Consider the following 26,289-nt stretch of genomic DNA (forward strand, 5'->3'; position numbering starts at 1 on the left):
AGACGGCTAAAGTTCACAGCTTTTCCTTCGTAACATCTCATGACAACCAGTGGTCGAAAATCAAGCCATTTGATATTCCATGCTTCAGGGTGTGGATATCAGATACGGTTAACAATTATATTTGTCGAATGCTTGTCAGCGTACCCTAACATCGGCCACAAGCCAATTTATATTAACATTTACAGCGACCTTAGGGCAGAACCATTTGTTTAGGGTGGCAGTGAAGGAAATGAGTATGCCAACATTTTTCCCCGTCGCAGCATTTTTTTGTAAGTCATGTGTCAAATAATTTGAACCTATAAATAACTTTGTGTCCTGTATAAGAAGCAATCGACTTCAAGCAGTTTTTAATTTATGCTTTTTGTATTATGTATAAGTGACAACTTGTAAAACCCATTCTGTTCTAATTGGTCTGGGGAATGCTGTACTACTGATCTCTCAAGTTCATTTCCTTCAAGCCGTCATAATAGTAACAGAAGTAGGAAGGAAATATATTTCATGTGTAATGATTAATTCCAGTATGTTACAGCATGTAGTACAAACTACTAGCATAACGTTCCCAGTAGATTTTCGGTGATTGAAGTCTAGAAGTAGCTACATGATGGTGCAGTAGTCTAAAAGAAGTGAAGTTATGGTGCAGTTGTAAAACTCATTACTTGTGTAGATGTTTATATGATGTAATTAAACTCACCCCCTTTCTTAGGAAAGAAATGTCAGAAACAGAAGTTGTATTCATTGAATTGTTGTGTTTTCATTTAAGGGAAAGACTGTTTGTTTCTTCAATATATTAAAACTGAAATATATTTAGAGACCAACATTTTGTTTACAAAATGAGTCAATTTAACCCTATCATGTGTTTTTAAGTGTTCACTGTTTGCAGGTCAATTCGTTGCAAATAAAATAATAAATATGTTTTCCAGGGTCTAATAGAAGTGAAGTGATGGTACAGTTGTTAAACTCAGTACTTTGCTCTTAACAAGTCATTCTGATGGATTAAGTAGGGTAGGTTCGGTTGACGGTTTTGTTTATCTATCGAATATTTAGTAACCCGCCACAGCAAACGCATTAGTATAAACAGATTTATTACAAATTTGACCCAATAGTGTATAACGCTAAAGTTGTCCTTTCTGATACTCTTGTCATGGTGGTCCAATATTCAACTATAAGAGGTGTCGGATTTTCTGAACATTCTAGCTATTCGGAAAATATTTTATGTTTAGTATTGCCTGGTCGATTTTAACTGTTTCAGTGTCTTTATGGAGTACCCTCCCAATCGAGCGTAAGAGTTGTTGTTGAGAAGAATCGGTGACATCTCTAATCTTATCAAGGCAAATAGTTCTGTTCAAGCTTGTCTGTCTCACCGTTCACAAAGGAGTGCTTGTTTAGAACTATTTTAAAGGTCCAGAGGCTTTGACAGGCATTTATGATCAGATTTCGGAATGTCAAATAATCTGCATTCACTGTTTAAAAGTCTGAGATGTGTGTCAATGGGTACCAAATGTCATTGTAGCCAAGGACTAAATTTTAGCAAAGTTGTGTTATGCGAAAATACACCCTATAGCAATAGGTGGTTGCGAACTCTACACTTTGACATTTCAACCTTAGCGATATGTGTACTTTATTCAGTTGAAGGTAGATTTGTAGACTATTTGTATTGCCCGGATAAATAGAGACATGGGGTAATTTATGTTAGGTGGACCATTCTGTACGATAACAGGTTGACCTTTACCTGACCCAACACTCAGTCCCATGTATCAAATATCTACGTCGTCAAAGAAGAATCAGTGACCGGTGATGAATCCAGTTTTCATTAAAAGATTACACTTCGATTCTATGACACAGTGATTTAGATTGCCATTCTCGGAGACACTATAGGACCGTATGTCATGATCAGCCTTTGAAAAGTTAAATCCATTGTTGTTGTTGTTGTTGTTATTCTTTCTTCGTCGTGTTTCCAGCAGGCTTGCCCTTTGTCTTCACACAGATAATGACACTACCGACACAGGTGCGTTACTAGAGGCCCTAAACCTCCAAGAATTTTACCATATTTCGAAGGAACGAAATGACCCATGGCAAGATGAATTGCAGGCATTGTATCACCTAGTGACTGGGGAAAACCTTAGAAAAAAGCAAAGTTGATATTAGGCATTTTTTATAGTCCCGGGAGACATTGGCAAATAATTTGATATTGACATGTACCTACACCTCTGGTTAACATCTCCGGTAGCAATATATATCTCGAGACCAACCCGTAGACTGACTTTATATCTTAAGACAGCGTAACTGAGAAACGTTTCCTATTACATTGTTATAATGTAATGATAACATTATATAGCTATGTCTAATCATTTTCAGCAGCTCTTCTTTGGCATTAAAACATTTTCTCGATTGTCCAGGGGAGAGTAAGACTCTGAATGGACCATATTCAGCGTGAATGCCTGAAGATTTGGATGTTTTAGGGAATTAAATTTTCAAATTTATTTCTGCGGGTGGAATTTCCATCGGAATAAGGAAAAATTAAAATTTTTAGAAGATAATTGTAAGACTCGGGGAATTAATATATCATTTCTGTTGTCATTGCCACCTTTCGAAGTGCTTTTTGAAGGAAAACATATGAAGGATGAAACAGATATTGACCATTTTCTTCAGAAAAGAGTAAATGCCAGGTTGCAGGTCTAAAGTAAAAATTACTGTTTATAGAGTCGTATTTCTTTTGACTTGAATGGATCAAAATTATCGTAACAAATTGCATGAATTTCGTCGCGATTTGTGTTTTTACTTACGCGGATTACTTTCATTTAAAGAGTAAAGTGGCCCGTCACCGAGGAGATACTTTCATTCATAAATCCCATCAAGCTGAAATTTGCTACATCAAATGGTATCTCCACCAGCCAGACATACGGATTCTGTCACTTGAACCTGTCAATCATTGTCTCGCGCTGTACCGATGCCAAAGCAAGTCGGCCATCGGTGGACATAACTTTCATCGTGCTAGCGACGGATAGCTTTAGTATTCAGAGTTATGCAGAATATTTACAAAAAAGATTTATGAAGTAAATGCAACGACACGATCGAAACAGTAATTCTCATTCTCAGAGATTTCAAAATATCACGCAAGTTTACGACCGTGGCGAGCGCGAAAGATTATGCCCACAACGCTGCCGTCACCGGTCTCTGCCATGCCGGTGTCAACTCGTTAATTCCGATCTCGGTCGTCAATGTTTTCGTCTTAAGGACTTTGATGTTTGCAGTGACATATATCTCACCCGTAGATACATCCTAATTTTACTTGACGGAAACTCTGTTTTGAGTGTTGTCTACGTCAGTTTTCGAAGTACATCTGATTTCACGGCGCTGCAATGCATATACAGCTCAACAGTTGATGTCTTCGCTAGCGCTACAGCCTTACGCCGCGCTACAGGTTTGATTCCGAGCAAGAATTTACGGAATTTTTTGTATGATGAAGGAAATTTATCGTTGTTAGTCGAATGACTTTATGCTTGTGCCTGTATGTCGCTTTCCCGAAGATTATACTGTACTCATTTATTCAGTTGAACTTCCGTTGAGGTGAAGATTTCAGGTTTATCGCCAACCGGGATCGCCAGGTACGACGTCCACATTGAGCCGTACGAGGCGACTCGACTGGATCGGCAGTATCCCCATTCGATTCTCGGGAACAGCTATATTTTTAGCGACTCGAAATTTTGCTGGACATATGCCTTCTATGTTTCCATGTGTGGATTTATCGGGTCACCTTCTTTGAAAAAGTGTCTTGAGAGCACGGCATTGATCACGAAAAATCGGTCTATGTTCACGTCGCGACCCGCATGTATGAATGGTACCATGCAAGAAAAAAGTTCCGGTTGATGACGTACAACAGGGGTAATTCAGATTTCTTATCCGTCCTGTTCTACGTCACACAGGTGGGAATTCGGGCCAGTTCATGTGATAAATATAATATACAATACAACACCAGGAGAAATCTGGTAATGCAATTAATTTAATATTAATAAGACAAAACATTGATATGTAATAGCATCATCCTCTATAACAGGTTCAAAGACCATACCTGATAAAAAAAAAGTCTGAATGAATATACCCGACGTCTTATCACAGGAACGAGAGTACAATTACCATAAATGTCTATGGAGATATGAAGAACGTGCATAGTGTCATGATTTGTCGGGTCTAATGCTAAGAGTAATAAACTTTTCCAGTGTGATTTGATTCAAACTTTGTACGTTAGAGTGCGTATAGAACTTTGATACGAGTGTATTCGAGCATAGCACTTTACACGTGAATCGTTCATCAGGTTTATGAACGTACCACCGTGATATCACTGTGATATCACACTATGTAATAGTAAATAAGGTGTGAAAATTACAAGGAACACTTGTATTCTCACATAACTTCTTATGTTACGTAGACCTTAACGAATTGTCTGCGACACAATAATCGGAAACGAAATTTTTCACTTGGAGAGGTGTATACAAGGCCTGGCGTCAACGTTGTGTTGTAATCCAATATTTTGCATGAAATAAATATATACATTGTTCCTTACAAACGCGTGGTGGGTGACCCTGGAAGCTGTAGAGATTATCACGAAGATAGATACCCTTCCAAGCTATCAAGAATAAGCAGCATGTATTTATAGCAATAATTGATGCGTCGTTGTTTTTCAATTGTTTTCTATGAGCATGTTCACCACACCTCATCATAGCATTTCCATTAATTTTCTATGTGTATTTGTTTCTACCTGTGAATTCACGATCCCTATCGTTGGTCAGATATCACTATACCAACGTATTTAGGGTAAACTTTTAGGTGTGCGCATTAAGTACAGGGATAAAGACATTTTTTGTTTTTATTCAAGCTTGCATAACAATAACTCGATTACAATTACACACAGTATCAACTGCATACAGCATACAATAAGCCTATGATGAGCTGCAGTGAAATGTTATGTATCAATATAGTTCTCACTTGATTCAATATCTATGGTCTTTTAACTTTTAATTGGCTTAATTCCTTTGAAAAAACATTAGCCAGAGATCCATTTCGACCAACTGGAAAGATTGCATTTCGGTAATCAATTAATCTGAACTGGGGATTAATTAGCAAGGATGATTCCAGTCTATTTACGGGTGATAAGCTGCCCGAGGCGTAAAACAGACATCAAGTCTGTACAATGTTCAATGAACTACCTTTCAAATACAAATTTTCATAAGAATCTTTTCGTGACAAGATATGATGAATATAAAAACAGTCATTGGCTACTGTTCTCTGGGGTTTGTTTGTTGGTTATTGCAAAAGATGGTGCATTTGCATGAATATCCGTTAGATACGATGAACTTCTGGTATGTAATAATTGGTTTTCTCAATATTTTATGATGAGCTAAGAGTGTTCGAGCTCTCTATTTGTGACAAGGAGGATATTCTAGGGGGCAAAATGGAGGCAGGGTAAGAAAAGGCAGGTAATTTTATGATCCCAGGAATGATAACTTTTATTCTTTCTGTCAACCGACACCTTGAAAGACATGAAACTGGATGGGCAGGGAGAATGGTTGGCTGAACAGGTGGGCTACTAAGTACGGAAGAACATGGTGTGTTAGAATTGAGTTCTACGATAATATGTACATGTAAGTAACCCTTGGTCAAATTTCTCGACACCGAGCAATTAGTAGCTCATGTATCTTGAAGTGGGGTCGGATACTGGCAAGTAATGGCAACCACGTTTTCGAGAATACTTTGAGATGGATGAAAAGTGAAACTGGGTCTCTAGTAATACCAAACTGACAAAATTTGTTCGTGAGGAGTAAAGTTACTATCATTAAATTATGATGAATTTTAACGTGATTGAACTCACATTTAGAGTCAGGCTAAATATTTTATATTTGTCGTCATAACAACGGTGTTGTATTAGATTCGTGCGCTTGCTCATCTTCAAGTATTTTCTGCTCTGACCTACATCTATAGTCATCTTGAAACTTTAAACCTTGCTCTTTGATCTCGAACCATCACGTCAGTTGTTTAATTTCTGAAAGTGCAAATCTGATCCGGAGGTTTGTTTGGAAGACGTCTCCTGTAAAATATTTCTTTGATTCCTCATTCCAGATTGTCAAATATTTGAGGGGAAAATATCTGTGCAACCTTGATTGAAATAAATTATATGTGAATTTTTTGTGAAAAGTGTTGTAGGCCATTATTGCTTTTCAAGCGTGTCATCTGAAGTTTTTCATGATTTTGCATTATAAGTTATTTCCTGACTAGAGAGGGCTTCATTCCATACAGAAGTACGAATCTTTTAGCTTGCCAGCGATTGTGTGTTACAAAATTATCGGAGCTGTAAAAAGGTACACAGGCCATGACCCTAGTAAGTTATCTGAAGTCAAAGATCTGGTACGTCAATATTTGAACAATTGTCTGGGTATCTGCTGTAAATAAAGTTGATCGCTCCTCAGCAGGTTTGGTGCAGCAACATATTATCTAGTACGTCATGTCGCGTAGTCCGCAAAACATTTTCCGCCTTGTATGTCCTCGCTTTTTGTCCACATGTAAATGACTAACAAGTATCTATACAAGGAGATACTATCTGACTTTTGTGTAGCAGACGTTCTACCGTAACATGTTAACAGATAGAGAACATTTGTCTCTTCAGAGCAGTCATATATTTAGTTTTGGTTCACGGACATTGTTTATCCATGTGTACGTAGACACTGAAGCTATACTTCAAAGTTTTCAGAACTTGGCCGTTTACAGATTGCTGTGAAATTAGTGGCATAAATCTACAATATTGAAGTGGAAGCTTGTGCTTCTCCTTTTTAGTCCCCGCGGACGAAGTCCGGCGGGGACTTATAGATTGGGTCCCGTCCGTGTGTCCGTCCGTCCGTCCGTCCGTCCGTCATCAACAGTTTCTCAGACACTGCTTAACTGATTTTGTTCAAACTTGGCACAAAGGCATAGCACTATGACCTACAGATGCACGTCGATTTATTTTGTGATACGATCCAATATAAGCGCGAGGCGGCCATTTTATTGCGATTTTTCATGTCTTTGGACCATAACTCAGACATCCTTGAGCACATTCTGCTCAAACTGGGCACAAAGGCATAACATTATGGCTTTCATATCCATGTCAAATTAATTTGCGATATGTTTCAATATGGGCGCGTGGCGGCCATTTTGTTGCGATTTTTCATGTCTTTAGACCATAACTCAGACATCCTTGAGCACATTCTGCTCAAACTTGGCACAAAGGCATAACACTATGGCTTTCATATCCACGTCAAATTATTTTGCGATATGTTTCAATATGGGCGCGTGGCGGCCATTTTGTTGCGATTTTTCATGTCTTTGGACCATAACTCAGACATCCTTGAACAGATTCTGTTCAAACTTGCCACAAAGGTATAACACTATGGCCTACATATGCATGTCAAATTATTTCGTGATACAATCCAATATGGCCACGAGGCGGCCATTTTGTGTGCGATTTTTCGTGTCTTTGAACCATAACTCAAAGATCCTTGAACCGATTCTGTTCAAACTTGACACAAAGGCATAACACTATGTCCTACATATGCATGTCGAATTATATTGCGATACGATCCAATATGGGCGTGAGGCGGCCATTTTGTTGCGATTTTTTATGTCTTTGAACCATAACTCAGACATCCTTGAACCGATTCTGTTCAAATTTGGCACAAAAGCAAAACATTATGCCCTTCATATGAACACCAATTTATTTCGTGATATGATCCAATATGGCCGACAGGCGGCCATTTTTTTGCGATTTTTTCAGGTCTTTGAACCATTACTCAAACATCCTTGAACCGATTGTGTTCAAATTTGGCACAAAGGCAAAGCACTATGGCATACATATGCATGTATCAATTAAGCTTGGGATAGGATCCAATATGGCTGCAGAACTGCCATTTTGTTGGAATTTTGCATGTCTTTGAATCATAATTCAAAGGTCATTACACCCATTTTGTCCAAACTTGGCACAAAGATCGCACATGTCAATTTACTTCGTGACATGTTCCAATATGGCTGCCAGATTGTCATTTTTTTCCAATATCGCTGTCAGATGGTCATTTTTGGATTTTTTCATGTCTTTGAGGCTTAATCATATGCAAATATTCTTTACTCAATGTTGTTGAGACTTGGTACAAAGATAAAGTGCTATGGCATACATATGCATGTCTACTAATTTTGTGCTATGATCCATATGGTCAATAAACAGCCATTTGATTTAAATTTTGGTGTGATTTTTTTTATGTCTTTGAAACATAAACATGGGTCACTGTCCTCGATGGACTGATTTTGTTCAAACGTGATACGAAGATAAAGTACTTTGGCTGCATTCTTTTGCACATTAAATTGTTTCATTATATGATCCGAAATGGCTGATTACAACAACATACCCGATCCCATACCACTTCGAAAATTCCACCAAACCATGTGTATAGTATGTGCCAATCACGACACTGGAGGCAGTAAGGGCATCGTTATGTGTGATGTAATCAAAAGTTCCTTGAGTGGTCATTACCGGCAGAGATGAGTCATTTATTGAACGTTCCTCAGATTACTTTATTATGCAAGTCACAGGCCTGATGCACCCGTTGCATCAATGTCATTCCACAGCTACCTAGACTACAGCTACCTAGACACCAAAGATTATAACAAAATGGACAAGCGGGGACTGTGTCATCAACGATGACTTGTTATTCCAGCACTTAGTTTTGGTACTCAAGGAATTCTTGTTGAATTTTAGACACATTTTTTGTCCGTGCATGAGGCATGATTGCAAGGCATGGCTGAATGTGCAGTCAAAGTAAGTCTAAGGTGTCCATATCAGCATCAGTACGATTTTTCACATTTTTATCATGATTGATTCTTACTTAACCTCTTCCATCGTGAAATGTAATAATTTGTCATGGTTCAATTACAGTGCTATACATTTTCTTGAAATCTTAGATTCATCAACTTTAACACAACATTATTTTACATCAGATATTTTTCTTCAGCATTTTCTAAATATTGCAAAACAAAATCATCGGTCCGACTTATCGTTATTTTGGTGGTTTTTTTTTCAATTCTATTCTGATGTTGTTTCGACTTTTTTCATCATGAACTTTTGCAATTTTCTTTCATACCATATTTTCATCGAACGCTCCATACTTTGCATTTATTTGGTAATACACTTGCTCTTCGAGTCTGTTTTCAGGGTCGAAACTTCCTGAAGTGTTCTTCAGTTGCCTTCAGGTTCGACCATGAAAATTTCCCCATGTATTTTCATATATTCAAATGATCGTATTTTCTCACCTGTCATTTGAGAATTATCGCTTATCAAATGTTTGTTTTGCTTACCTTATGCAATGCAGCTTTCAAACGTTGATTGACAATGTTAGCCCACAATGACAAAAGGAAATTCGAAAGAGACAAGAGTAATGATTTCATTTTGTGTGGTCTAACAATGCTTAAAGATTAAAGTGATTTCAGGGTCAGTTGATTGAATATAAGTAAGGTCAAGTTCTGTAGAATGCAATGTTAATTCACAGCAGTTTCCTGAGATATTTTGGAAAGAAAATGAGGTCAATTTGGATCCAAACTCACACAGTGAAGGAGTTGACGATGTGCTCATGTTTATAAGTATCATATTCTAGACGCATTTTTTCCAAAGAAAACATATAATATAAATCACTTTTTATCTAATAATCAATAAAAAGAAGATACACAAAAAAACCCAGGTCCTCAGCCCAATATGAGAAGGCAAAATGTTCCTCGGACTGGCAAGAGGCAGGGCAAACAAACATGCAATAACAATAAAGGACATGACCTAGAACACCATTCTGGGCAAAAAACCTCAAAAAACATCGAACAAGACAAACACACAAAGACAAAGAAAAACACATTCGCTAGAAATCGAAATTAAACAGAAAAGAAAGAACCTGCGCAAAACAAAGCAAATCTGTATAATACAGATGTACATGTGTTTGGGTTCGTAAATTTACAGTATACAGTTCTATTTACTAAATGCACTAAACGTGTTATGAATCAGCACTTTTGGAAGAAGACAAAATCGAAGCCTCACACCATGATGGTTCATCTTTGGCATGAAATAGGCAATAGCTTTAGATAAGGCATAGTTTACTGATATCACGTATCACGGTTTTATGATATTTACTAAATTTCAGTGCCTTAAGAAGTTGTAGAAGTCTGAGTTTATTGTCTGCCGTTATTTGGCCTCTCGACCCGACTTCAAAACAAATGAGTTCACTCGAATAACCTTGAGCTTGTAAAGAGTTAACAAGATGTGAATATTTCATGCATTTGTCACTGTGACCTCTCTCGATATTAAATTTAAATTCATTTTTTCCAAAGAAAACAAAAGTAATGGAACCTGTTCAGTTGGTGTCCCAGTGTGTTCCGAAATTTATACAAATTTCATATCAAATATGCAGCGCGTTTGTTTGTCAGTTTGTAAGAGTTGTTGATCTAGCGATACATAGATGGTAACTGCACAGTTTCAAATTTGTTGCATATGACGTCACAGGTACCTGTACCAACATAGTTGCCCGCTACGCCGATGTGCTGAGTCGCTAGAAAACAAAGAAGAAGCTTGGCCATTTAATAGTCTTCTATATCGTCATAGCAACCAATCTGAAGAAAACAAAAATTGATGTGAAAAGGGAGACAATTTAAGCAATCGACACCATACTTCACAGCGGCTCAAGGCCAGTCACCCAAGCTTGGTGATTGAACTGATGATAATATCTGAACTCCAACAGTCTCTCAGTTCACAACAAAACTGAATTACCAGCCATCACACAAAATAGAAATTTTCTGTAGTATTCTTAAACAGATATTCTGTACTCGAATATAGACTTTTCGAGGAAAAAAATTGGGTATGCAAGATTGTAATTTTCATATGGTCCTTGATCTTAGCCTGATTGATGATAAAAGTCAGAGAAACGTCTGCCATATGGTATGAGCAAATGGTATGGCATATTTTATCTTCGATCAAAGCGTGTTTTTTCCGCAAAAAACAAGAAATTTGTCGACTCCTTAAATTTTTGTTTTTTCAAAACATTTTACGCGAAGTATTTCGAAAGTCGTGAATATTTTGTTCATGGAACACATGTGAAATGTTTGGTCACTGTCCGATCGTTCACGGTGCATTCTTGGCATCAGATATTTACGTTTTTATAAGGATAAAAAAGTTCACTCCGCAGTACCTGGAAATATTGATCCTTTGCTAATAGATTTAGCATAACGATACTGGACTCTAATAACTGTGAATACAGCCATCACGCGTCTCTATCAAGTCATAAACACTTACCGTCCGCAACAAACCAGTCTTGGATCCTAGATCGGTGCTTGCCTATCCACGTGTCGGATGTGTCTTTACAAAAAAACATCCTTTGCTCGTCACTGACTCCCTCCACGTGGCTTTACGAAGTGTGTGGGAGAACTAGATATCGTAAATCGCCGTCAACAGATGACGACTTTATTCAAGATGAATTGTCAATAATTCTTATCAGGTGCAGCCAACGGAGCTATTCATCAAAAAAGCTATTCCGGAAGCAATTTTTGAGGGCAGGGGAAATTTTAATTTTGCTAGGGCAGGGGACATATTTTTAGGTGGCAGGGGAGCAAATTTTAGGTTTTTTTTGTCGGGCAGGGCAGATATTGGTTGATTGTCCTGGGGACAGGGCTTGGCGAAAAACGAGGAGAGGGGAAGCTACTTTTAAAACGGGGACAGGGGAATTTCAGCCATGGGAACGGGGACACAGTGCAAGTACTTATACCTTTTAAAGGTAACTTAGCCTATCGATTGACCCCACATCTCACTCTATGTACTGCGAGATGGAAACCAAATACAAGGCCACTGCAGTATGTGTTTGCATGGGAATGTTAATGTTCGGGGAAATTTTTTTCTCAGGGCAGGGGAAAATCGACATTTTTTTTCATCACAGGGTAGGGTAGCTTCATGTCTGCAGGGAAAATGGAATGACAAAATTTTGAGGGGAATTTTTTCCACAGCAGGATAAATCGGCAAGTTTTTTTTCGCCACGGGTCAGGGGAGCTTCAAACATTCACAGTGGGGAGGGGAAACAGGCAAAAATATGTGGGGAGCGGGTAAAAATGAAGTTTGAGTGCGGCAGGGTAAGTCGAAAAATTTTCAGTGGGAGGGCAAATTATGAACAGCTTATTAATTACCCTCTTGACTTAAAATTAGTCAGTTCACATTACTTGTCATGCACAATATATCTTATCATAGTAAGGACCCCTTTTAAAGTGTATTGTTCGTTGGCTGCACCTGTCTTATCGTAATGTTTATCTATTCATGTGCGCGCTGCTTATCTCCAAGCATCAACATGTATGTATGTATGTATGTATGTATGTATGTATGTATGTATGTATGTATGTATGTATGTATGTATGTATGTATGTATGTATGTATGTATGTATGTATGTATGTATGTATGTATGTATGTATGTATGTATGTATGTATGTATGTATGTATGTATGTATGTATGTATGTATGTATGTATGTATGTATGTATGTATGTATGTATGTATGTATGTATGTATGTATGTATGTATGTATGTATGTATGTATGTATGTATGTATGTATGTATGTATGTATGTATGTATGTATGTATATGTATGTATGTATGTATGTATGTATGTACGTGCGTGCGAACGTACGTACGTACGTACGTTAAAGCTTGTATGAGTGCATGCCCTCTTGAATGTATACCGCGTACCTTTTAGAATATGTTTAATATCCTGCGTTGCCAACCATATATGGACAAATCTTAAACTATTGGATACTTTTCTTTTGTTATTTGGACTGTTTACTCACCTGTTCGTGTAGTCACATGATATTGGTAATCATATAAAGGAGGAACTGATAAATTTCTTCGTGAAAAATATTTTTTAACATAAGCGGTATAAGGCAGACGTGGTATTTTGGTGGCAGCAAGCAGGCACTATGTGTTTGGATTCACAGTTGTATGATTAACCATCTTCTTCTCTCTTCCTTTTCTCTATTATCAGACACCAAATTAAAATGTCGGCTGATCTTTGAGTAAAAATTGACGTCATGGTTCGGATGACGTCACTCTGTGTCGTAATTTTATCACTGCTTTTGGGTGTCACAATGTTTACATGTAAGATACGAGGTGAGTTTCAGTGATTCAATGATGTTGTAGCATGAGTGCATGGCTTCTAAGCTCTTCTAAACCTACACCAACTCCAAGTCACGTGACTTTTCTCGGCAGCAGCTACTGATTGGCCCAGCAAGGTTCACAAATCCGAAGGCCATCGCGTTCAGTCAACGATGTACGCAACAGCCTACCACTAACGCGGCAGCCTTCTGAAGTTCATACTTTAACTTACTTCGTTTGTGATGTTTATATGGCAAAGGACTTAGAGCAAGTATATTCTAAACTACATGTATACGAGTAGTAAGACTCTAAGATTATGGCCCCTATATGGTTTCAAAAACAGTGTCAAACATATATACTTATTGAAGGTAAATACCAACGATGGCATGACAGTTAAATTATGATCCTCGGAATTTGCGAGATTTTACATTCAAGGTTTCGCAAAAATCTGTTTTCTTTGGAGTCATATAACATGAACGGACCAAATGTCAAAATAGCAGTTGTTCATAAGTGGCATGACCTCCATTCATTTTAACACAAAATGTAAATATTTCTTGCAGAGCTTTTAATAAACCCTGTAGCTAACACGCACCAAGCACCAATGGAGCTGTGTTCTGACATCGACATCCGATCGTTGAAGATTGGAACCATGGCAAGCAAAAACAATTCGGTTCATGTCATCATCTTTGCCAGTAAACGGACCGGTTCATCTTTTGTCGGGGAACTCTTCAATCAGAATAAAGAATTCTTCTACATGTTTGAACCGATAGAAGTTTACACACACGCTGTCATGGAGGGGAGATTGTCCAACTATCTCTTCGACAGCAAGTCCATCGACACCCTTCATTCTATCTTTACCTGTGACTTTCATGCACTTCCCGAGGAATGGCAACTCAATGTACAAACCAATTGTAATTTCGGTAAAGCGTTTTCTGTAACAGAGGTGTGCAAAGACAGACAGACAACCAACAAATTCCCTAAAAGAAAGCGCCAAATTAGAAAAACTCTGACAGAAGTCTGTAAAAGTCGTCGACACATTGCTGTTAAGATCATTCGAATCTACGATATCAATTTGTTGAGGTCTCTGTTGGTTGATTCCAAATTAAACGTAAAGATTGTTCACCTCGTTCGCGACCCAAGGGCGGTGTTCAATTCCAGGAACACATTAAACATGATTAATAAGGATTTCATCCGAAGAGGAAGTGAAGACGAAATTTTGCAGTACTGCAGAGACTTGGAGAAAAATGTGCTGGTTGTACAAAATTCCCAGGATGTATTTCGTAATAGGTACACAATACTCCGGTACGAGGATGTTGCAAAATACACTATTCAAGAAATGCAAAAGTTGTATAAATTTTTGGACTTGAACGAGGATGATGACATTGTCAGTGGTTTATCAGGTGACGTGTCTCTGGGAAAATCACCAAAATTTTCCACAAGGAAGAATTCGAAATATGTAGTTGATGATTGGAGGAAACAAATAACAATTGATGATACATTTACAGTCCAGAGAAAGTGTTCACACGCCATGCAATTACTAGGATATCTAAACGTGACAGATTATGATCAACTACGTGACCTTGATTTAGAACTAACCGTCAATTTCGATGAAATTCATTTGTAGATTGTATCACTTCATTGTCAATGTATGTAAACACCCGCGCCTCTCTCTCCTCTCTCTCTCTCTCTCTCTCTCTCTCTCTCTCTCTCTCTCTCTCTCTCTCTCTCTCTCTCTCAAAGTTGCTCGTACAACATAACATTAACATATTATGTTAGAAATCAAAATAGGACTACAAAAACTATTTCTTGCACTTTGTAAATCTTACAATAGTGATTCAGTAAAAAGCACATTTAGTTGTGAAGTTATTCGATGTTATTTTAATATGTTGTCGTTCGTCAGTAACACAACTTCATCGACATCTTGAGAGAGAAATACAAGTTCTTTCATGACTTTTCTGTTGTTTTTACATAAATATTAATATTTGAAACCCATTTATTTCTTGAGAGAATGTCAGCTACGATTGTTTGCGTGACGCACGTGATCTATTCTATTAATCGTCTTCATAATTGTAAATTCCAAAGCTGTCAAAAGCAAGAACAATGAACAGAGAAACTCAATATTTGAAAAAATCTTAGACAGTCTAAGCAGAGTACAGCTATTGATGATTTAATATCACAAATATAATATTCAAATTTGCGTCAGTCACGTATTCCATGGTACAAGCTCATGGTTAGGATTATAAAGGAAACAGGTAAAAACATTCACAAACAAAAAACACAAACTACACGATTACAAAAAAAAAGACATTGAAAATGAATGCACATAGAATCTTTAAAAAATTTCGGCAAGAATAGTATGCTTCACGCTATTTCCAATATACAAAGACAATGTGTAGTTTATGCCTGATGAATGAAAGATTTGCTAGTTTTTATATTAAAATATCAAAATCGAACATCATTGTTAACATTTTCAATGGTAGAACGTCCGATATAAAAGACAAGCTTATCAATGCCTGGACAAAAGGAGTCGTAGTTTCTGTGTGAATCTTTGATACAAACACTGTTGACTGATATATGCAAGGTAGGAAACAAGGTCTGTATATATATATATATATATATATATATATATATATATATATATATATATATATATATATATATATATATATATATATATATATATATATTTTCCTTTAAACTGGCCCAGGACATTTTGTCTAAAATGTGATACAGAAAACGTACAAAATATTGATTCTTGTTAAAATAGACGACTATCCTCAACGATAGTTCATTAAGAAAGTCTTTGATTTTGTCGAAATGCATCGAGTCTGATCATAAAATATACAAAGACTCGAAAAAGTTTCTTTGCCGAGAACATTCTGCGGCTAGTTGTTGTGGCCGTGAAATGAAAACCGCACATTGAGAATCTTGTGATAGCGCCCTCTTTTAAACGAAAGTAAACTCTACACGACTTACGCCTCACGAGGGCGATCTGACTAGGAAATACGCTGCACTGAATGTTGTTATTCAGTAATGGCCGTTGGCCAGGACGTATCGGCCTTCGTTTACTTTCCGTAAACGTTCTTATTGGAGTATACCATGATCATTCGATGGGAATATCTAATGCATATTATGCAGGAGTTATCACAGGATATACAGGTAATATTTTACAAGTACATTTCACTGACAAATAAACCGTACCGGTCGTTTGTCTCTGGTGTAATTGAGATCTGATGGTTTGTCAGGACAGTCCAATACACAATCTCATCAAAATATTCCATTGTTGTGAGGTGGTAAATTATATAATCGCCAGTTTGTGTTTTTAATGAAACTAGTGAATCCTAACAAAGTATAAAAAATTAGTTTTTAGTCCGAAAACCAGTATGGGAATTAAAACTGTTGAATTTTAAACATTGCATTTTCAAGAATCAATGATTGTTTTCATTCATTCATTATGATTCATCAAAAGTTACTCATATTTTGTTCACAAAAAATTCTCATCATGGATTCTGGTCACTGTAGACAAGTCCAGCGACTCATACACAATAAAATTTTAGCCCACACTTGATGTCTAAATTTTGTAATTCTACCAAAAATTGAGAAATTCTTATCATGACCAACTTTACTTGGCATTCCAGTGACGTCACCAATTCAAACTGCTCATTGCAATCAATGCATTTATGAAAATGTCAGAAATTTTTCACTCAAATTTTTAAACTTGGTTTTCAACCACCATAAACGTGTCCATCGAGTTGTAAAGAAGAAATTTTAGCCCACACTTGATGTCTAAAATTTCTGGATTTTGAGAAAAATGGAGAAAACCTACTGACCTACTTTACTTGAAGTCAACAAAACAATCGATGACGTCACCGATGCAGACCGCTCATTGCTTTCAATGCATTTTTAAAATTTCCTAAGTTTTTCACCAAAATTTCACAATTCTGATCCGGATGCACATGAAGTTCTGTGTCGAGTTGAGGACAAGAGCCATTTTGTCCAAACTTGGGGTTGTAGGATGTGAAAAATGTGTTAAAAATGGTGATATTTTGATGAGATTGTAATGCATATCTATGTTGATACAGAGTATACACTGATTTGGTGGTCGGACCACTACCACTCTGTGAGAGCAATTGTTGTTGTGATGTCATCATTGACTGCAATGAACTCTGGGTAAAACAATTCACCTTCAAATAATACACAATTGTCCATCAGATCTCAGTTTTACAATGCCATTACTCTGCCTTGTACAAATATAAATATTGCCGTGTGAATCGACATCCAAGCCTCGTGGAGACTGTAACCTATCATTGCGATATGAATTCAGAAAATTCAAATCAGAATCTAAAACATGAATGACATGTTTGTCTTCATCTGACACTAAGAGATGGTTGTTGCTAGTAGCCATTACAGAGTATGGATACTGAATTTATCACTGACTCTTGCAACAAGTTTTCCATCTTTGCTGTTGTATTTGATCAAACTTTTACCTTTGCTGTCAGTGACAAAAATAAATGCTGCCATTACAGTAATGCTCCTAACCTCAATGTCTGCACTTTGGGGAATAATTTGAATAACTTTTTTATTTTGGTCACAAATAATAATTTGGTTATTACTGATGTCAGTGATAAAGAAATGACCATCAGGGGATATGGCCACATCCCCTGGCATGAATTATTGTCAAACTGACCATCAAATCTGATAATTTCTATGACCACCTTATTCTTATTGAGTATTTGTATGCGATGGTTGTCTGTGTCACAGATCACAAGCTGATCTCCATGCCATGCCAGACCACGTGGATAATTAAACTGTCCTGGCTCTGTACCAGACCCCATACTGCCCAATATCTGCAATGTCCATTTGTGACCTGTAGAGTAAAGAAGAGGTCAAAGGTCAATGTTTAATCATAGGAGCTGCAGGTAAGTTTTCATTTCTTTGACCCAAGGAAATTATTGATGTGAACATTTTTTATTGACACGGAGATTTGTCTAACTCTGTGAAAGCTCCATGAGGAAAATATTCCTTTCTATTGTGTAAACAAATTTCTGAAATTCTTACAATTATTTACCAAGTGTCATGTCAATAATTTTCACAGGTGTTTCAATTTTGTTCAAAGTTGTTTTAATTTCAAATCTCACATGGCCTAAAGTTCAGACCATTTAAATTGCACAGTTCACCAAAATTTTAATTAGTAGCTTCTATCACACTGTGGTGTAAGTTACACTAGAGTGTGATGGAAGGACTTTATGACCTGATTTGTTGAGAACAGTCATATTTTTTACCAAAAATTATGAGCATTTTAACCGACAAAATGACAACACTGACTGATACTATTCCAAAGTTGATATTTATTTATTTATTTAGTTCTACGGTCGATATGATGACATTGTAGCCAAATATGACACCTCGGTCACTAAAATGATTAGCGACAGCATTCCCGGCTTTGATTAATTACAGTGATTCATATCCTGTATCACTTCATACAATATTTAGACAATTTTGGGACCAATCCTGACGGGTGTAGCATGCTAGAAGGGTACGCTTGACATGGTACCACCACTAACTATCAGTGGTTCAGGATGGTCCTACTTAAATTTGTAAATCACAAATGTCCCATGGACCTGGTAATATATTACCTTGCATGGAAATGATTATTGGACCAGTTTAATGTCATATTATGAATTAAATTTTCCAAGTTTTCCAGTTTCTAGGCTTTTTTTGTGTGTATTGTTCAAAAACAATTTTGGCCAGCTTCGTTTCTGTATCTAGCAGCTGTATTTAAGAATATTGATATTTGTGAATTTTTATAAACTTCAATATTTTAGATTATTTAATGTCATCTAGGCACCTAATGATTTCATATCTATTTACACTTGTGTGATACCAAAGGGTCAATGTAAGAATATTTTGGATGAATTTTATTGTCTATTTACAGTAATTATGTAGAACCATGCCCCTCAACAGTCTGTTAGAAATAATTCTGAAATATTTTTCATTTATTTGCAGTCATTTCAGTAGCGTGCAGAGCTACCATTCTGTATTCTGGATAAATGACTGAAACATAGGGACAGCTAGATTAGGTACTTGTCAAGATTTCTTTGCAACCTATGTGAATTTTTATTATCCGTGTTTGTTTGACATTTCACAGACCATCATTCTTCCCCTGCTGTTATCATACTGTCATATTGCGGAGCTGAAAACAGCAAAACCTGTGTAATAGAGGTACCGTTACATACGAGACTCAGTTAAAATTACAAACATTAAATCAGGAATGCAGGGTTTGGCATGGGCTATACCAGTATGTGTCAGCGCTGGGCGAAGGCATGCTACATTGTTGTCTCATTGAAGTTCAAGGTCAAGGCATAAACCAAGGCAGGTAGTGGAGGTAGATAAATTTATAGTAATATCTTAAATAATAAGGGAATGTATACAGCAAGGAAATTTTTGGAGTTGCTGACTGGTGCAAAAGAGAATGAACTCAGCCTCAGGTAGATATTTTGTAAAGTTTTGTTTGGGCTAGTTAGAATGAAACCATGATCGAGGATTTGGTTTCATGTGGCAAAAAATAAAAGTATAAGCGCTTACAAGTATTATGTGTGCACATATAAGCTTGTGCAAAATGTCCTGATTTTTACTAAAACTAAATTTTCATGGCCGGTAATTTTTAGCTGATAGCCAGTCGTCTTTTTCTGACTGCCAGCTATTTTCTACATGCTTGACCATGTTGATAAACGATACATTTCACATTGCAAATAGCATGAGTGCATTAATTGATATCAGAGATGGGTGCAGTCTATAGTTGATATCAATCTGGAAATGTTTCAAGTCGGAGAACTGGATTGTTGTCATGTTGGAAGATGATTTTTTGCTCACGTGTTCACACATGTGAACATATATCGTAGCGATGTCTGTCTGTCTGTGTGTCTGTCTGTCTGTCTGTCTGTCTATCTGTGTGCTCGATATCTCCAAAAAGGCTCATCAGATCAGAATCAAATCTGGTACATAGATTCAGTTTGCAAATGGCAAGAAGAACTGATTAGTTTTTGGCAGGTGTGGCTTGCTTAACTTTTTGCTCATTTGCATAATTAATGATTTTAGAAAAACAGATTTGTATTGACAACGACTGCAAACAATTTGATGAGATTTGCTACAAATGTTGATCACACCAAGATATATCAGCTGTGAAAGATATTAAGGGGTGACATAAAAGATAATGGATAATTTGCATATTTAATAAACTTCCCTAATTAGGGATATATATTATATCTGATTTGACTTGATCAAATCGACAAAACTTGGTATGTATATTGAAGATACTATGATTTAACATTATTGAAAGTCATTAAAGCATTTTTACTTTATCAAACTCTTAATTTGCATATTTAATGAACTTTTGAAGTTAGGGTATTTATTTGAATTGACTTGACCAAAAATGATGAAACTTGCTATGTACATTGAAGATGTGTGTCTCTCTGTCTGTCTATCTGTGTGTCTGTCCGTCTGTCTGTCTATCTGTGTGCTCAATATCTCCAAAAAGGCTCATCAGATCAGAATGATGGTATAACATTATTGAAAATCATTAAGCAGTTTTACTTAAGCAGTTTTAGTTCAGCCAATTCCTTATTAACATATTTAATGAACTTCACTAATTAGGGATATATATCTGAATTGACTTGACCGAAGTTGATGAATCTGGCTACCTATATTGCAGATACTATAAAACAACATTATTGAAAGTCATTAAACTTTTTTTACTTCAGCCAATTCCTAATTTGCATATTTAATCAGAACATTTCAGTCAATTCCTTATTTGCATATTTTAATGAACTTTCCTGATTGGGGATATATACTTGGCTTTAGAATTAATAAGTGGTGAATATTATTCATTATGTTTCAATCATAACACTTTCAATGAAGTTGCAAACATGTGGCGAAGGTTCAAATTTACACATAACTGCAATGTATAATGAAACACGTGAGCATTTTCAGTTCATATCTGGTTGTACCCTAAGAGTTCAGACCCACTTTAACACTGCTCCGAGGAACCCAAGTTTTGACCCTGATTTAACTTCAAAAAAAATTTATATTCAATCATTGCTGTAAGGTATAGCTTTTGAACCACTGAATCGTTGTCGGATGTGTATTATTTAGGTTTTTGAGAAGAATAGAATGATTGACAGAATCGAGTTCTCAAGAGAGATCAAAAAGCTGTTCAGGAATTTTCAATGAAGCATTACTACCGGTAGTATATAGAGATGGCCTTGCTATGGAGGGTGGGTGTAAAATTTAATATACTTTCAGGTTACATGTAAGTGGTATGCAAAGAGGTAAATTTAAAAAATTAATAATACAATTTAAAATTATAGAAATGATAATAGTAAGGCAATAGCGATGACATATTTTGCTTTCATTCTAAGCAGATTTGGAAAGAGGTCATTCAAAGTCAGCACATTTTTTTACTAAAATGGAATGATTACGCATGGCCACTGACAATATGTTGGCTGTTCTTTAATTGGCCTTTAACTTGTGCTTTGTGAGTGTGAAAACTATTGCAGACAGGTTGATTGTATACTTTTTGCACAGGTTGTCCATGTTTACTACTTTTGTTTGTTTTCCTTTTTGTCTGTGTATTAACTTAAATACAATCATAAATTTTCAACAAAGTATAAAAGTAAATTTTGGACTATGAATAGTAAAGATTGGTAGGATTTTTCAATTAAAATTTTAATTCCGACTGTTAGAAAAAAGGAAGTGCCAAAAATATCATACAGTAATTGCAACAGATTATATGTCTGAATGATTCGAGTAATAATGAACGTAAATCCACTAAATTATGGATGTACCGGTAGAAAGTAGCTCACAGCCAGCAAACGGATGTCAGCTGAAAATTTTTACTTTAGTGAAAAGAGCAGGACATTTTGTCTGAAATTAATATGTTCACACACTACATATAACTGTAAATACTTTTATTTTTGCCACCCATAACCAAAATTTTCTATATCCCTGGAAATACCCTCTGATAAATAGATTAATGGTACAAATGACAGCCATCTTGGTTGCTGTACTGAAGTCTCATTGCCATGTTTAACCAAGGAACAGTGTCTGGTCAGATATACCACAGAATGATTTCAAAATTACACCTTGCATGTGGTAAGAGGGGTTTACAGATGTTCTTGATGATTAGATATGTATCATAGACGATGATCAGCAACCTGAATTCCAAATCATTAATCATAAAATAATATTACTGTGTTTGTGACAGTCTATCGGAATTAAAACAATGGTTAAGTTTTCATGCAAAGGTTACTAAGGATTACATTGATTTGTAACATTTGTGAAATTTGTGCCTGGTCTTACCCTCATGGCAATTATTGATGTCTGTAATGCTGAAAGCATTTGTTTTACAGAGAAATAATCCCTGTTCACTCCATTTCCCTTTGACAGGTCTTAATTTGCCACACAAAACAACGGATTGGGACAAACCATTGTGACTACAGTGTGAAAGATTTCTTGGAAAGACAAGGGGCACTTCTCTGTTTCTATGGTGAGTAACCAAGGTGATATTTATCAAGTATCATTAAGAGTTGCAGACAACTCGGCTATGCAAGTGATGATATAAAGTTATTCACAAAATACCGGTACAAGAATAAACATCTTACTGAAATAACAGGAAGGTATTGTTTGAGGTGCATGCATAATGACCGTCAGACAGAAACATATGAAACATGTGTGGCCAAAGGTCAATTGAGTAGCATCCTTAGACAACCATACATGTTCGTTTCAAATATGCCAAAATTTAGTGTTTAATGGAACTCCACAAGGTACCTATTCAGATGAATTTTATGGTCTTTACACATCGTGTTTTTCTGAGTGTATATATCCTAGTGCTTAGACAAGCATATCTGGTTACAAGACATTCTAAAGAGGTCCAATACTGTATTTTCCTATTACTATTGGGGAAACAATTCAGTCATGCAATATTGTATTGTCCAGTTGTCTGAATACTGCCCTCAATCATTTTACTTTTATATCCACAGGAATGGAATGAAATAAGAGTTGCTTGTCATTGTCAGGAAATGTGTACACATACTGTAACTTGAAGTGAAAGACCAGGATTGCTGCTGTATTCTATGGTTAAGTAACCATACATTTTATTAAGTATTTATTTTATTTATTTATTTTTTAGTAGGAACAAATTTTTAATTTAACTAACATTTCCTTTTCAGCTTTAGTTGCTAACAATATGTTTTGATTGATAATAATGGCTTGTTTTCTTTCCTACATTTTTTTCAGCTAGCTCTTCTGTAACTTTTTATTTGCATTTCCAGTGCCCTGTGTAATTTGCTGCTCCTATTGTTTTTAGTGAGTCCCTGCTTTAAAAGGGTTGCAACAAATAAAAAAATAAATCAATTTACCATTTTGTTTTACTTGTTTCAGTTGAATCAAGTACAAGTATTGGATGACTCTATTCTTCTTTCACAGCAGTGATATAGTTTCATATTTGTTACTCTTTTGAAAAGGGAAAATAAAGTAATTTATTGAGCAAAAAGTTCCTTGGGAATGATGATGTGTAAGGGGCCGTGGATAATTAAAGAAGGTGTGTGGTAAATGCAACAGCTGTCAACAAGACTCAGACCGGTTGATGTTTTAAACTAGGAAACTTAAGCTTAGCACAACAGTTGAAGCCAATGGAAAATTAAAGCCCCACTAGCTGTAACTCTTGAAATTGGACCTCAAAATATATTTGTATTCTCTCCTGGTTTTCTCTGAATTCTAACCTCTGAAGGGATATGGGCTTTTACTCATTAGGAAACCATTCCTTTGTGAAACATTTGACAAGTAAATTCAAATTTTAACGGTCATTTTGATTTCCAGACATTTTCAAAACTTGGTACTACCCTGTATGCAATTACTGGAATTTTGTAGGATCTGGAGAGAATATGTTTTTCCATATTTAGAATATCATTCAACTGTCATTTTCCAGCTGCATGGAGTACAGTAGACCATTGATACGTGGTTCAATGTTTCTAACATTATCCGGGAGCAGGATTATGGTGAAATTTGCACACGGTAAGTCGAGATTCTCTGATAATGTGGCCGTGTGTGTGCCTTGAGTGTGGGATGTAGATACAGCTCTTTTTTACGTGGCCAGATGTTGGCCCATATTGTAGCCCTGGTTGGGGCATAGCGCGAGCCGCACGACAGAAGCCCATGCTGCATGGCCCAGCCCACCAAGGCTACTATTATTGCAGCTAAGAACAACACTGCTGTATAAAATCCTTTGATCAGAACCATGGATCATAACTTTCCTGATACATCCAAGTTTAATGTTTAAAAGCTGTATCTATTGGGGCCTCTCTCGGAGAAATCCAAACCGTATGCTAATGTTAGATTGTCTCCAAAGCCAAAATCAAGATCCTTAGCAATTTTTTTAGTTGTTTAAGTCCAACATACCTATCAATAATTCATCACATAAGTTACGAACATAATTGAATCAAAACAAAAGGTTAGTTTGCTGTTGCCATTGTTGGGCCTGTTGCGTATGTATGGGGACAACTTTGCAGTAGGGCTTGGTTGGTTATGGGGGGGGGGGCGATCTGTAGTATTCACAATTTCATGACTTGATAGACCATAGTATTTTTTGCAGAAAATTCAAGGGTTTTACATGTGTGTTGATAATTTCCTCCAATTTTCTTAAATTGCCCCCTTGGGACAGGAGTAGGGGCCCACAGAGGCCCCCTGTTTTGATATCCAAGATTGAACACTGTATAATGTACCGGTAGATCATTGAGATGCACTCAGGACTCAAAACTCCTAACTACAGAATGCACAGGGCAGCTAGTGCAGCTTGAGTATCACAGCATGGCTGATGTGCACAATATGCATATTGAAAGAACATCATATCTAAGGCGCTATCATTGCATGGGCAGCACATCATGTTCCACTGTGACAACCAGTCGGTGGTCGAAATCTGGACAAAATTACCCACACGCTACCCATACATCATGGAACTCATCATCGGAATTTTCTTCATCTCAGCAACCAATAACTTCCATGTCATGGTAACACACACAGCTGGTACCACTAACTCTAATGCCGACTCTTTATCTCAATTTTTTTATTGCAAATGGACAGATCTCACAAGCTTGTACCCGAAACCCCCCCCCCCCAGCTAGTTCCTATGAAGGATGTACTGAAGAGGATCTCCAGCATCACACTCAACCACATCTACAGACAGTAAATACCGTAGAAGAATGTGCACACTTCTTCATGACAAACAGTACAGCACCATCAACCCACCGCACATACATAGTGGGCCAGAATGTACCAACTGCAGTTACTACCAGTCACACAAAGAACTGTGACTTTATTCATCTCTCATCTAGCATCGCAGACATTAACATACAAAACTATCAAGTTGTATCTGAATGCTGTATTTTTATTATTATTTATTTCTTAAAAAGCGCACTCCACTACGTCTCAGTGCTCTTTACAAGACTTAAAAATGTACACAATTAAAAAGAAAAACTGAATGAATAAAAAGTAAAAACAGACAGATAAAATTAGCAAAACTGAATTAAACACTATAATAATCTTTAAAAAGATATGTTTTCAAATAACGTTTAAATGAATCAATTGAGCAGTCAATCTGATTATTAAAAGGAAGATCATTCCATAGAATCGGCGCCGCAATAGAAAAGGCGCGGAATCCATAGCTTTAGTTGTTGTATTAGTGTCGCGCCTCTGTAACAATAATTGCCTGACGAACGAAGGGTGCGACGAGGAATGTGGATGTCAATCAATGAACGGAGGTATTCTGGACAACTGCCGGAAATGATTTTAAATGTAATGAGAATGATCTTGAATTTTATTCTCTGCTCAACGGGCAACCAGTGGAGTTTAAACAAAACGGGTGTAATGCGTTCAAACTTTCTTGTACCAGTAATGAGCCGTGCTGCAGCATTCTGTATGGATTGTAATTTTTGAAGCTGGTAGTTACTGATTCCATATAAAAGACTATTACAATAATCTAGTCGTGATGTAACAAACGCATGTACTAGCTTCTCAGCGGTTGGAACATCAATCAAGGAACGAATTTTCCCAATTCT

At 36.6% G+C, this 26,289-nt stretch overlaps 2 protein-coding genes and 1 long non-coding RNA gene across 6 annotated transcripts in view; 2 read left to right on the forward strand and 1 right to left on the reverse strand.

Moving 5' to 3' along the window:
* Positions 1–16,106, forward strand: part of LOC139125524 (carbohydrate sulfotransferase 1-like) — a 56,059-nt gene extending 39,953 nt beyond the window's left edge. Inside the window, exons 1-2 of one of the 2 annotated variants that reach the window (XM_070691589.1) lie at positions 13,095–13,195; positions 13,741–16,106. In XM_070691589.1, the coding sequence (XP_070547690.1) occupies positions 13,117–13,195; positions 13,741–14,804 (1,143 nt within the window). In that variant the 5' untranslated portion in view covers positions 13,095–13,116 and the 3' untranslated portion in view covers positions 14,805–16,106. Of the gene's footprint in view, positions 1–13,094; positions 13,196–13,740 lie in introns of those variants that run through there. The other variant, XM_070691590.1, reaches the window with a different exon arrangement.
* The window catches only part of LOC139125519 (cingulin-like), a 161,625-nt gene that overhangs the window by 97,345 nt on the left and 37,991 nt on the right, over positions 1–26,289 (reverse strand). Inside the window, exon 10 of one of the 3 annotated variants that reach the window (XM_070691582.1) lies at positions 17,385–18,047. The exons of the other annotated variants lie outside the window; for them this stretch is intronic. The gene's annotated coding sequence lies outside the window, so the exon portion shown is untranslated. Of the gene's footprint in view, positions 1–17,384; positions 18,048–26,289 lie in introns of those variants that run through there. 3 annotated transcript variants of the gene reach the window in all.
* LOC139125529 (uncharacterized) lies at positions 17,963–24,245 on the forward strand. The gene is made up of 5 exons (XR_011550261.1): positions 17,963–18,099; positions 19,187–19,260; positions 22,625–22,724; positions 23,218–23,313; positions 24,165–24,245. It is a non-coding gene; the product is annotated as an uncharacterized lncRNA (long non-coding RNA).

The sequence above is a fragment of the Ptychodera flava genome (genome assembly GCF_041260155.1).
Source record: "Ptychodera flava strain L36383 chromosome 3 unlocalized genomic scaffold, AS_Pfla_20210202 Scaffold_25__1_contigs__length_14229661_pilon, whole genome shotgun sequence".
NCBI lineage: Eukaryota > Metazoa > Hemichordata > Enteropneusta > Ptychoderidae > Ptychodera > Ptychodera flava.